This window comes from Cantharellus anzutake (assembly GCF_015039405.1).
Source record: "Cantharellus anzutake strain C23 chromosome Unknown EI90scaffold_28, whole genome shotgun sequence".
NCBI lineage: Eukaryota > Fungi > Basidiomycota > Agaricomycetes > Cantharellales > Hydnaceae > Cantharellus > Cantharellus anzutake.
In genome coordinates this window covers 621,990-634,572 of record NW_024066978.1, presented here as the reverse complement: position 1 = coordinate 634,572, position 12,583 = coordinate 621,990, and the positions used below count along the sequence as shown (strand labels likewise).

Genomic DNA, 12,583 nt, shown 5'->3' with positions numbered 1-12,583 from the left:
GGATTCAAGGCTAGACTGGCTGAGGGTTTTATGCCAGTTGCTGATTCAGCGCGCACATCAGATCTGCAGATTTTTCATGCTCAGCAAAGTGGTGGGTGAAATCTAGCCCTGACCGAACCGCACCAACTCTAGGCTTGCACTTATCACCATTAACTACTCGATCAAACAACCATGTTTTCGGTAGCATGTGGGAGCAGGTATTCCTTCGCGATAGAGACTTTCCTTGCAATCGTCCTCCGACTCTCCCACACCTGGTGGTCAACGCTCACCCATGCACTGGAATACTATGTACCTTCTCTCGACTTGATTTATTAATGACTCGAGTTTTCTAATGACCACTGCTCCAGACTGCTGTCTCCGTCTATCTCTGCACTCAACCCCGGTTGGCTTCAGCCTCGTGACTGACGGTTGAGAATGTTGTATTTGGAATCCTGTCACCGTTGGACGTGTCGATGAATTGGCTAATCGGTCACTCCGGGAAAGACTTCTCCGTGACGCAACTCCGGTTTCGAGCTCTTGGGCTCGTTTGCAGACCGCCACACTGAACGGACTAGAACGGGGGGGTTCGAATCCTCAGCTCTATTGGGCCGAATCCGGGTGAATTCATCCATCCCTATACTAAATCGGGTTTCAACCTGGCGACGCACCATATGGTGCCTGAGACATGATTTGGGTCGTTTTGCGCAACGTGATAAGACGTGCGGCATGGAAACCCACCGTTTTCTACCCACAAATCTCCGTGCTATGAAGCCGCAGGCAACCGATGAGTTGTCAGAAAACCACTCAGTTTCGGACTTGTGACGTTGCGCATACCTTTGTCTTCATAAAGATCTAGGCACGAGCAAATAATACATGCATTCAGTGCCAACTGAGAGGTAGATAAGTAACTAAAACGTTTGATTGCCGTCGCTCATCCAATTCAATTTGCATGCCCTGTGTTCGTGCTTCTGCAAGCACAAGAGCATTTGCACTATCAGTACCAGTACTGAACTCTCCCTTCAGCATATCGCAAACAAGTGATGGTACGTACAAAAATCCGCAATGACAAGGAGCTGCTCCCCAGGTGACCAAACATTTAAGATGCAACGACGATCACTGAGTGGTAGCTCGAGCAGATAGAGCTCAGTCGAGCATCGTTGCTGCGAGTGGAGCGTTGGGATGGCCGCTGAGTGCGCGGGCGAGGTGAGTTCGCGACTGAAGAGACACAGTATCAATATTGGAGAGCGATCTCAGGCGAAAGGGCGATGCAGAGAAATAGGGCTCGATATGGCAATTGGAACTGAGATCCCGGACTGCAAATGTATCCACCCAACAGCGGGGGATTTTGGGAAAATGTTATGAACGTTCGTAAGAAGAGCGTGGCTCGCATGCAGTTACTACAATTGAAATGGGCCTTCAGTAACAGGGACGATCTAGACATGATAAAAGTCTTCCATGCCTCTTCACGCAGCAGCTGTCAGCTGAATCGCACTTTGGAACCTTCAGTCGCAGCAATGACAATCCCCCGAGACGGGCTCACTTGTGGTACAGTGTCCATTTATGACAACGTTCTCACTCCGTCTTGGCAATTGACTTGCGATACTGCTCAAAAGCTAACAACCTGCTTTTCACTCCTTGTGTTTCTCCTATCCTATTGGCAGATAGAAGGTACGGTCTTCTGGAGAGGGGGAGGGCTGAATTGGGAATCGGAGGAGCTTGAATACCCGCCAAATAAAGTCAGAAGGGGGAAGAAGCACAAGTTCGGTGGATGGGCCCCCGGAAACTGCAGATCGCCAATCACATATATTCTATACCTTCCTTCCCTTACGAAACCCATCGCTCTTGCTTTTGAAGAACGATATAATGCGAATGACGAGTTGCGCCCCCACCCTACGAGCTGTATGTGGCGGATGATAGGGTGTTAGGGACAGACCGGCTTGAATGTGGGCGAGATCGGTAGGCATGGGTATCAAGCCAGCACGTACTGGAGCGGACTTGTCAAACTAATTGAGTATACGCGGCCGTAGAGGGAGTCCTACCTAGGTTGGGAGGGTCATGGGGACCTCATCCCACGATTTTAAGCGCCCAGGGTGTGAAATCCATTGCATTGAAACGCGGCTTACATTTAAAAATCTTATTGTTGGCTGTTATCGTTTATGCATTACATACATGTTGAACTCCGCCACATCGTAGCGGAGTTGAATTGCATTACTTAAGCCAATATCGCGTTGAATGATGACGTAACTGATGGCTTCTAGACCAACTTTGTCGGTTGGCGACTCGCTCAGAGCTAAAAATCCCAACGCATTGGGAGCAGAGGAAGCTGCGGTAATATTGCGGAGATCATGGAGAGTAAGGAAATCATGGAGTTCTGGAGATCGGTCTCATGCCTGTGTTACCACAAAATTCAAAATGGGATGAAATAAACAAGCACGCAACGAAGCCAGTAGGATTACGGGTTTACCTCCAAAGAAAGTCTGATTTCATGTTTGATTAGGACAGTATACTGCAAATGCAGCAGATAACCCTGTTCGACGATGGAAACGTGGAATTTTCCTTTCGTCACGACTTGAGGATGGTGATGTCTCACCGTTGGTAACCAATGCGAACTGCCTGGACTCGACAGGCACACGAGAAGACAAAGATATTTGAGACTCAACATTGACTAGAACTAGTGGATAGATGAGTGTAAAGTGCACTCGACGTTGTACTTGAACTGATACCTACTCTCCTACTGCATAGCAAACACAGATTGAGATATGGGAGCAATCATTAAGTCGGTGGCGGAAGATCATGATATCACTAACATTGAACCTTGTCCCATGTTTCACAGTAAAAGCAAGTCCCTCCAGTAACCCAACAGTGTTGTTAGGGTCCCACTATGAAAAGTGGCTTGATTCCGTCTTCCTTGACTAGAGTATGGGATGCGTGGACCAGGCATTATCATCTAATCCCAGTGTGCCCACCCATTTCAATCCCTCGGTGACTCGATTCACCACCGTATCGTACATGTACACACACTGAAGTGTCAACTTCATTTCGAACATTGTCTATCGCAAGAACACGCTTGAAGATCGAGAAAAATCAGGTGGCAATCGGGGCTTCGTCATTGGTGTTTTGAGCGTATTATGTTGACTGTTACTCAAGACCTTGATAACACCTTGCCCCAAAAATGCAGAGGCATCAGAACGCACAGGGCACGACAGGTAACAGATATTATAGGTCTCACACATCAAGGCATCACCAACGGCGATAAAATTTTTTGGAGAACGGCTTCGAAACATAACGTTCCAAAACAACTGTCCGGTGCGTCCGATCAACGTCTTCGGTAGCCACCTGGACGATCCTAAGAAACCATTCATCCCTGATGTATTCTTCTTTGAATTGCCGAGTCAATTCATGCATTCTGCGAATGTCTCGGGATGTGTCAATCCCGGTGAGCACTAAACATAAACATGGGTGTAAAGTGACAAGGCCGGCCGTTGGTTCTTGAGTATCCCCAAGGGCTTCGGCCAGTCGCTGGCATTGGTGTGAAGGTACACAAATGTCCCATCCTCCAAAGACAACATGATTCTTAGGAGGCATCCTTGCCACTTTCCCTTGCGTTTCTGGCGATAGTTTAATATAGCACCTGATGTTCGGAATGTATGAAATCCATTCATATGGACCCATTTCTTCAGAGCCAAGGGCAATGATTTACTCCCTATAAATGCAGAACCAGAACAATCCACAAAGAGTGCGCATGGGACCGGGATTACCGAGGCTAGGCGGCAAAAAATCGAATAGAGTGTGGCATTATCGGCCGAGCTCTCAACGCCGGTTACGGCCCCTTGGATAACTTGGGGCTTCTCATCGCAGTATGCGGTGGCCAACGTCTGCAGGGAGATTCAAGACTGGTACACAGCCATTCCCAACAAAAGACGCGGCGCACCATTTTTCACTCACGAGAATCATGAGGCTGATTTTATCCGGCCTGTGAACGTCGAGGTCACCAGAGTACGACGGTCCTGGCTACTACCTCCTAAATCCGGGAAGTATGCAAACGTCATCCTTGGGAGCTTCTTGGTCGAAGTTCGAGAACAGTTTGCTAAGTGCGGGCAGTCACAATGGGCCGGCCGATGGAGACGCTGTGAGGAAGGCTGGGGCAGTTTCAGGTTCAATTATAAGAACGGCTTCGAAGTAATTCGCCAGAACCCTGTAGCCCGATAAACTAGAAGGCCTTTAATGAGACAAAGTGATGGTGCGTGCGCTAGTGGAGCTACGGTACCTGGCCCTTGCCACAACTGCCTTAGCTGATAAGCAGCCGCCGCAGCCTTGCTGGCCATCGGGTGGTGTTGTCGCATTCGGGAAATGCCGATGGAACTGGTCGTCTGGTTTCATTCCTATTTTTTGGACCGCCGTCACTCACCTAGCGTAGGAGATATGTACCAATTCAGAACGATCCGTCCCCCCCCTTTCCTCAACTTCTTCATCGTTCATGTCTGCTTTCACCCCTAGTTTGAACGGCCCTGGCACGTGACCATGTATGGTGTGCAACGATGACGGTGGCCGCGACGCTTAGGGTAGAACAACCTGGGGTCTTCATAAACGAAAGACAAGCACTGGGGAGTGGCAGGGGAACCATATTCTGCGATTTTCACTGTCTCATCGTTACTCATTTGCAATGGACCCTCTAGAGAAAATGCCCGACGATCGGACTGTATCCTTATCATTTTCCCCTCGCGTCCCCCTTTGATACTTCTTCTTATTCGAGTCCGTCTCACAATTCGACTATGTTATATCTTTGGATCATCCATATCGTAAGTTCGCGCACTCATCATGATTTTTCTAAAGCGCTTCTCGTAACGTGCTTTGACGTATGCCTCCGAGCTGTTGCTCTCCTGGACGACGGGCGACCGCCGGGCTGAATGCGTCCGTTTGGGGGGAAAACCTGAAATATAAGTCCAACCAACAATTCTCTCACCGTCCCACAAACGACCATCCTTTGAAACCACAATGACTGACGCAAATATGAACTTTGGTATCACATTTCAGGCGATCAACTGAAGGGACTGGTCCATGAACGGTTCTAGCATCGTGTTCGAGATGTCGATGCCGTCAATCCCTGGAAGGTAGGTCACGGCAGTATCGCTGTATAGTCAACACCTCTTACGTCCTCCAGGTCTTCAAATCCATCCATGCCTACCCCGTACCACCATCGACCAATCTGACTTGCTCCTGGATGATCCCACACAGCCCATCATAGAGATATGGGAGGCGGAACCTCCTAGTCGACTCCTCCACGTACAAGCAGAAAACCCGCCAGCGAGTAAAGAATATCCCATTCCCTACCTCCCTTGGCAAGTGACCCCGCGTTTCCGACGATCTCTCTCTTTTCTGGCCGCGATGATGACCGTCACCTGAGTAAGGAGCAGCTGAAGGAGGCTGTCAATTCCTTCGTGGAACAAATGACTCAAATTTACGGCGACGGAGGGAAGATGGATTATGTGCCCTAAACCGCATTTCACCCCTTGTGGGAGCGGCAACAAGCTTATGCCGCCTCCATTGGTAGCATTCGCACCGACGGTCACTTTAATTGGCCGCTCGGTGCAGCATTCTGCTTAGTCGGATCCAAGATGATCTGGGCGGGATCTGCGCAATTCCTGTGGTCGGACTCACTTCCTACGTTGCCCACTTGCAGCCAAACATTTCGAAGACGTGATTAGAAATTGGAGGGTGCCATGCTGTGGTTTGATGGTTGTCTGGATCTTCAGATGTGCTGGAAGTTCAACGGCTACTTAGGGCGCAGTGGCCTTCGGGTACGACGGGAATAAGGTGGCGTGGTAGAAACTTCCCTTTTCTATTTCGTTCAAATTAACGCCGTACCTTGAGCACTTTGGTCCCTCTTTGGCCTACGCGTTAGGTCCTCAATACCTATCTATAAAATATAGACCTTTTCGCTACTTCTTACCTCCCTCAGTTCACTCAGCGTGAAGCTAAAGTGAGAGCGATACTTCTATCAGTTGTTATCAATCTTACTAACAACTCGTGTATGATAATAACATTGCAATTAGATATTCTTTCAAGATGAGTCTGGCATGATGTGCATCGTACGAGGGCCATCTGTCATATCCTCTTCCGCGGAGTTCCTCTCACCCACACGTTGTCCGTGCGTCGCAACTGCACTGACGGACACGCTCTGTATGCAGCTTTCACAGGTGCGTTGCGCCTACTCGACATGCGAATCGCTTTAGCGGCGCACCGCCCATGATCGAGCTTGTGGATCCCGTATATATATATCCCAAGTATGGGGCAGACAACGAGGACATCCAATTCTAGATTATTACTATTAGGCGCAATCCCCCCGAAGCAGACTGCCGCCTTCTGTGCATCGTCCCCAGCTGAGCAGCAAATCTTCCCGAAGTCCACACGTCGCTATTTGATCGAACTGCATGCGTTTTGTGCCTCGCGTGGGCACGCATCAGGCATTGTCGGCTTCAGGTCACTACCAGGAGATCGGTTGGTTGTTGCCGTTGACTACCGTTCGCCGTCCATTCCACCATCCAACTCACCCACGCATTCCACAAAAACCACCTGGCTCACGGAATCACTTCGTGATGGAAAAAGTGTGAGAAACTAGCGGTACGTCAGCGCTAGATAGTTATACCACGTTCAGTAAGTAGTCCAGTACGATCAAGAAGTACGGTCTTATCTTAGTTCACGATAGTAGAGCTGAGGAGAATAAAAAACAGTCGCGATGAGTGGCTTTTAAGGTCATCAACAAAATACAAAATGAAAAATGGGCAATCCTTGGCGGCTGGAAAGCCCGTGTGCCTCTACAGTGGGACGTCTACCTTCCTCTAACAGAAAGGTGATGTCAATCGACTTCGATTGGGGTGGAGAAGTTGGGAGGGCATATTGCCCAAATACACAACTCTGTTCCGAATTGACGGATGGGCGAACTCGCACCGACCTCATGATAGCGGGTTGCAATACACGGCCAAAAATCCAAAAGAAATAAAAAGAGAGATAGCTCACATCTCGTGTTTCTGTTTATCGAACTTTCATTCTTGTCATCTGCAACGGATATCACAGAGCACTGGTAGGCGTGTGTTTATCATTGAAGTGCAACTGTGAGTCACCACCTCATTCCCCAAAGGCGAAGTGGCAAAGATTTGGATGCCCTACTAGAAAGTAATCGAACAGTAAACTGATCTTGTAAGTCGTAACTGCTGGGTCAACTAATCCTGCCACTGTACTCATGTCACTTTAGGTATCTTTCCATTGAACAGAGATAGAACTATCTCGTCAAAATTGATGGTGGAGGGCGTTTGCGGTGGGGTAGGAATGACCGGTTTGTTGATATGCATGATTCCTGGCGAATGCATACAGAAGGTCACATTGGTATTGTCCCAATGGATGGGACGGAGGATAGAGATGTGCAAGAGGTGGTGGCATGGCGATAGAACTTGTCTCTATCGACGTTGAAGCAAAGCCCCCAAGATGGGAGGGCGAAACGTTTCTTCAGATTCTTCACAATGAAAGGAATGTATGAGCGATTACTCAGGAGAACCATAGGGAGAATACACAGATATATGTTGCAGTAAGTCGCTGTTCTAGAGCCGGCCGAGAAACCCCTCATTCTACTTGCAGGATAAGAAATGTGAACCTACCTGTCCAGAGGACAGGGGATCGTTTGAACACCCAGATAGGTAATATTGTTAATCGGTATAAAGTCTAGCGGCTCATTTCGGCATTCATCCTTCACCAGTGGAGGGTTTATCATATCTGCAAGGTTAAGCCTTGTCGCCGTGCCTGTGTTTTCGATGACGACCGGTACCAATCAATTTTTTTGTTTAGATGAAAAACGGGCAATTCGCATGCTGTCACCTCTCAGCGGTCATTATCGCTCATTCATTGACGTGAGTGCTTAGAACGGTCGAAATTATATTTAATACACCTTCCTCCCTAGCACTTCAAGAGCTTTGAAAAAGGTTTTGAGGAACGAGGGGCTGATTTGTCGAAGCTAGACAGAGCCGAAGTCGCGCTTTGGATATGGTGTCTGAGGTGTTTGTGTTAATTAAATCCATATTGAAACCCTTCGCAACGTAGAGAAATATTCGAGATTGAAGAAATGTGTTTCCTTAAGGGGACAAAGCCAAAGGTAAGCTTGGCTTCTATATCAAAATTCGAGTCATTTCCCTGTCTAAAGAGCGGACCTCCATCCTCCCGTTGGTACTTTCCACCCGTTCCATGCTATTTCTGGGAAGGGAAAAGCTACGATCAAGGAAAACCCGACCGTGGTGGACGTTAACCTCAATAACGTGTTACATATGTTGAAACAATGCAAGATCGAACAGGCATTTCTAACAAGGTATATATGTTTCGTTTCTATTCCTCTCGGTTAGGATCGTAATCCACAGGGTTTATTGCATTGCATGCAATGGATGTCAGGCGGCATTCTAAACTCTCAATATATGATCATGCTTTGGACCATTTTCCCTTGATTCTCATCACACTGACCGGCAACTTCGCCTATGAGATGATTTAGAATATGGGTATGGGGAGATTCAAGCTCTTCACCTTTTCATCGTAATCTGTCCATTCCTCTTCGCCTATATCTACCTCGAACTCCGTCCCGGAATCAATTCCATTGCATCTCCACGTCCCCTGAGAGGAATGAGCATCTACAAAGAATATTGGAAAGGATGAACGAACCGTTGGATCGAAATCTATAAACTCTAGACCCCTACAATCGAGAATCAATAAGGGTTCCCACCCTCACCCCCATCCTCGAGGGCTGCATATGGCTTGACGCCGAATGCGGTATCGAATGTCGCGGAGGATTGGCGTTTACAAAATCACAGCGCCATAAAAAATTAGTCTTGGTTGACTTGGTCGTGGGCATATCGAGAATTGTCTAGAGCCGATATACGAATTGCTTAGAAGAAGAAAAAGAACTATGGCTGAAGTTCTGGCTTACTTTTCGATTCAGACTGACGAGTTTTGAATGTACCTCGTGGCAGCTACTGCACTGAATCTAATCACACATGTATCGGGGTGTTTAAGATAACGGCCACCCGTTATCGCATTTGCATCGTTGATCGTTGGACAAAACAGGTGTGATAAGAAGAATATTGACCTTGAAGAAGTACTCGAAGCTGTCAGAGCCAGGTTGGAGATCGGTGACGTTCTCTAGTTCAGCCTTGATGGACAATAGCAATCGGACCATTTTTCTCGAGTTATGATAAGCGATTTATCGATCGCGGGCAAGGCAAGCTCAGAATAGGCTGGCGAAACGGATGGCTGTGCGAGTCTATGTAATAGTCTAGTTGAAATTTTCAGAAAAATTCGTATTTACATTTACATTTACATTTGACAGCAACAGTAACGACTTGTGAACAGACTTCATTAGTAAAGCCCTAATACACACGAACTCGTTACCAAGCGATGTCGGTGTGCTTGTGCGAAAGGAACTTGGCGTGATCCTCCTTTGTAGACTCCTTGATGACTTTGAGGGTACCCAAAACTCCTTCGTCGATGGGCGTCCTGGGGTAAGAAGGAGCATACTTGTCGAAGTAAGGAACGAGACGATTGGCGAGCTCCGTCCCGGGGATGTAGCCTGTTGATGGTGTTAGAACGGGGTAACTCAAAAAAAAAGTGTTGAAACACATACCGGGGTAGATAGAAAGTAATATAATATCGCTTCCCACGGTTTTCAATGCAGCGCCGTACTTCCTGACAGCCATGTTGAGCGCGGCTTTGGTAGTACTATAGGTATCGCCCAAGAAAGGAATGCCGATGGCGGCGGTGATAGAACCCATTTCGGAAGTGAGGAAAGCTACGCGTTTAGCAGTGCCTTTGTTGATGAGGGGGTGAGTACTCGGGTGAGGCGTAAGGGTGCAATGACATTAATTTCGAATTCCTCATGGAACGCTTTGAAATCGCTGGTGTGTGGGTGAATTGCGAGGGTGATCGAATGATCGAATGACCGAATGGAGGACGTGTGGGAAGGAGTAGGAATAGTTAGTCACATGAAATCTCAGTTAGACTTGGGGGAGACGAGTAGCCGACTTACACGTCGTTTCCGAACGTCTGATTGGTCTGGTAGTCAACACCAGCGTTGTTGATGAGGTAATCGAGACCGTTGGGGAGAAGTTTCTCAGTCTCAGCCACGACACGAACAAAATGCTCCTCTTTGGAAACGTCCAAAGTGAGGAGGTGTAGACGGCTAGACTTGGGGAGAGCCGCGAGACCTGGGGCGCTGATGTCTCGGGCAGTGGCGATAACGACGTTGGAAGGGTCTTTAATCTGTTGTTTGTACAGGGGAAGGAAAAGTTTGACATGTCGTGCAGATATAATATGAGGGGTACTCACGAGCTCCTTGACGAACTCCAAGCCTAGACCGCGAGAGGTACCAGTGATGAACCAAGATGGCATGTTGAGCGAAACTTGAAGCTTTAAGGTTGTGTACTAAAAGATATGGAATGTGTGACTGAGGGGATGGGTCAACTTGAACGATTTTGGGAGCCTTTTTATCTTGCTCAACTTTACACCAAAATCACACCCCAGTTCCCGTGGAGGCGTCAACGGCATCACCCCCACATAGATTAGAATGTATATCCAAACCTGGGATCCATTTGGGAATTGGATTGAACCATTGTGAGAAAGCGAGACAGCATTTGTCAGAAAGAGGCTGTGCTTCTACTATGCGCTGACTTTGCGATGACAAAGCTTCTGAGGGTTGAAGCCCAAACCAATATTCCTTGATGCTCAAGTTCCGATTGCGCGCCACTCGATACGCACCGATTCTTTGTATCTTCCTTGATGGTTGCGGGGGTGGAGGCAAGCTCCGGCGAATTCGCCTTTTTAGGCGATCTCTTCAGTAAATCATGACTCAACCTGACTCCCATCTGATCGCCTTTCCTGCACCCATAACCACAAACTGCAAGAGTATCTCTGTACACATGGGCTTCTGTATATGCACACGTGTAGACAATTCCTTTAGGCAGATCGCTGAGTCAACAAGAGTTGTTCGAGAGATTGAGGCTTGGTCATATTCCGGTGGCTCGGACGCTCGGATCTTGGATGGGCTAAGGGGCGCGCGCGTCCATCACTGTCACCAAGGCACAGACCGTCTCGAAGATTCTTTTTTCCAGCCTGATCCATCGTCACTGCATTTGCAGGACGGACCCCTGGCCGAGGGTGCGCATCGCATTCATTTGCCCATACATTTTAGTGAGCTAGATCGTCTCTGCAGCCATTTCCCAAGATATACATTTCTTAGATACCGCATCGCTACCCCCCGCGTGAATCATCTGTCTTGTCGCTCATTCCCCATGCATATCAAGTGTATACGGAACTCTTTTCTAGATCGGTGGAAGGCAGGAAGCTTCTGTGGTGGTTTTGTTTTTCAGGAGCAATTCATATACAAAGCCCAACAGTCATCAAGTACGGCCTTCTACTGATATAATGGAGAGTTAGTTCTTGTATTGCTTCAACCAAGAAACCGTTTGGTTCCCCACCCCTCCTCCATAATAATAATAGTCTCTTTCGAGTTGATATGTCTGAATAATGCGTTCGATCCCTCGCAGACGGACCTGGATATACATACAATTCCAGATTAGTGCTGCCCAGCAAGATTGACAGTTCCACAACGAAATCATATGTTAATTTGTGGCGCTGTGACTTTCGCCTCATCTATGTACGACTTCCGGCATCCATCATGCTTTAAGGCCAAGGGCACATCGGTCAGATCCAGCATTTTCGCAAGGGGCAACACAACACAATCGGTGGTTTAGATGAAACGCCGAGTAAAGGGAGAGGGCGAACAGCCAAAGGGTTCAGAAACCCTTACAGACGGCGGCAGTGCGTCGCATCAATCAGTCTGTGTAAGCTACGACCTGGCGTGCTTTCTAACGCCCCCCACAGCAAGATGCCGATGATAGGGTACGTTGAGGGAAACACCGCGGCGACTTCGTCTAGAACCCCTGCGCATCGTAGAATGGGGTTCAAGAGACACCTAACCAGTAATTCAAACAATGACCCGCAGTTTGTCGTCCCCACACGCCGGCGGTAGAGATTGCTCCTCCAATTATAGAATAAGGTCTAGCCGTGTATGAAGACGAGGGGATGAAAGTCAAAGAGAAATTCGAAGAACTCGCCGGTACCATACCAGTGCCATACAATACACCACACTAGCACTAGCACTGCACACGAAATATCCATCTGCATTACGTCTAGCTCCTGAGACGAAGATATTCATATACAAGTAAGCAACCGGCCCAGCTAGTAGGGCCGCATCAGGGCCAGCCGTCCTGACCCTACTTCCTCCCATGAGATTGTATAACTGCATTCAGTCAACAGAACACAGAATCTTCTATCCAGTATTCATCGCTTTGCTGATCGGAATAAATAACCCCTCAAGTGCCCGGCCACAAACATACACACAATGCAAATGCGATGTCAATCCGCACAACCATCTCCCTGCCACTAGGCTTAGGAGGTATGATGGGGTGTGTGCATAGGTATGAACGTGGACAACGAATCGCGGACCCCTTCGCCGAAACTTGTTTCACGTGCTTATGACTTCAGACTGACATGAGAGGGCGGAGTACTTGCGCTG

At 48.2% G+C, this 12,583-nt stretch overlaps 4 protein-coding genes across 4 annotated transcripts; 2 read left to right on the top strand and 2 right to left on the bottom strand.

The window, feature by feature from the left end:
- Window positions 1-1,360: 1,360 nt before the first annotated feature.
- On the top strand, window positions 1,361-2,047 carry EI90DRAFT_3061042 (uncharacterized protein; the record flags this gene model as incomplete). The annotated part of the gene is given in 3 exon segments (XM_039060530.1): window positions 1,361-1,726; window positions 1,737-1,876; window positions 1,965-2,047. Coding segments are annotated over 2 exon segments (454 nt in total), but the record flags the coding sequence as incomplete, so codon positions are not given.
- A 5,606-nt stretch (window positions 2,048-7,653) lies between these two features.
- Window positions 7,654-8,754, top strand: EI90DRAFT_3061026 (uncharacterized protein; the record flags this gene model as incomplete). The annotated part of the gene is made up of 6 exons (XM_039060529.1): window positions 7,654-7,670; window positions 7,730-7,753; window positions 7,821-7,880; window positions 7,931-8,025; window positions 8,084-8,122; window positions 8,173-8,754. Coding segments are annotated over 4 exons (294 nt in total), but the record flags the coding sequence as incomplete, so codon positions are not given.
- On the bottom strand, window positions 8,090-9,279 carry EI90DRAFT_3061024 (uncharacterized protein). Its single transcript, XM_039060528.1, has 6 exons — window positions 9,101-9,279; window positions 8,942-8,998; window positions 8,824-8,878; window positions 8,677-8,738; window positions 8,542-8,628; window positions 8,090-8,493 (listed from the first exon to the last, which is right to left on the bottom strand). Exons 1-6 carry the CDS (start codon window positions 9,188-9,190, stop codon window positions 8,440-8,442), a joined length of 405 nt encoding a protein of 134 aa, XP_038915363.1. The 5' UTR covers window positions 9,191-9,279; the 3' UTR covers window positions 8,090-8,439.
- Window positions 9,280-9,402: 123 nt separating this feature from the next.
- EI90DRAFT_3155059 (putative short-chain dehydrogenase) lies at window positions 9,403-10,646 on the bottom strand (the record flags this gene model as incomplete). Its single annotated transcript, XM_039065972.1, has 5 exons — window positions 10,508-10,646; window positions 10,336-10,453; window positions 10,037-10,269; window positions 9,635-9,840; window positions 9,403-9,580 (listed from the first exon to the last, which is right to left on the bottom strand). Coding segments are annotated over exons 2-5 (678 nt in total), but the record flags the coding sequence as incomplete, so codon positions are not given.
- Between the last annotated feature and the right edge of the window lie 1,937 nt (window positions 10,647-12,583).

Coding starts and splice junctions, on each gene's coding strand:
- EI90DRAFT_3061024 (XM_039060528.1), bottom strand. CDS start 9,190: ATGGTCCGATTGCTATTGTCCATCAAGGCTGAACTAGAGAACGTCACC. Junction 8,739..8,823: donor GACTAATTTTTTATGGCGCT/GTGATTTTGTAA, acceptor GATGGGGGTGAG/GGTGGGAACCCTTATTGATT. Junction 8,629..8,676: donor TTATAGATTTCGATCCAACG/GTTCGTTCATCC, acceptor CATTCCTCTCAG/GGGACGTGGAGATGCAATGG.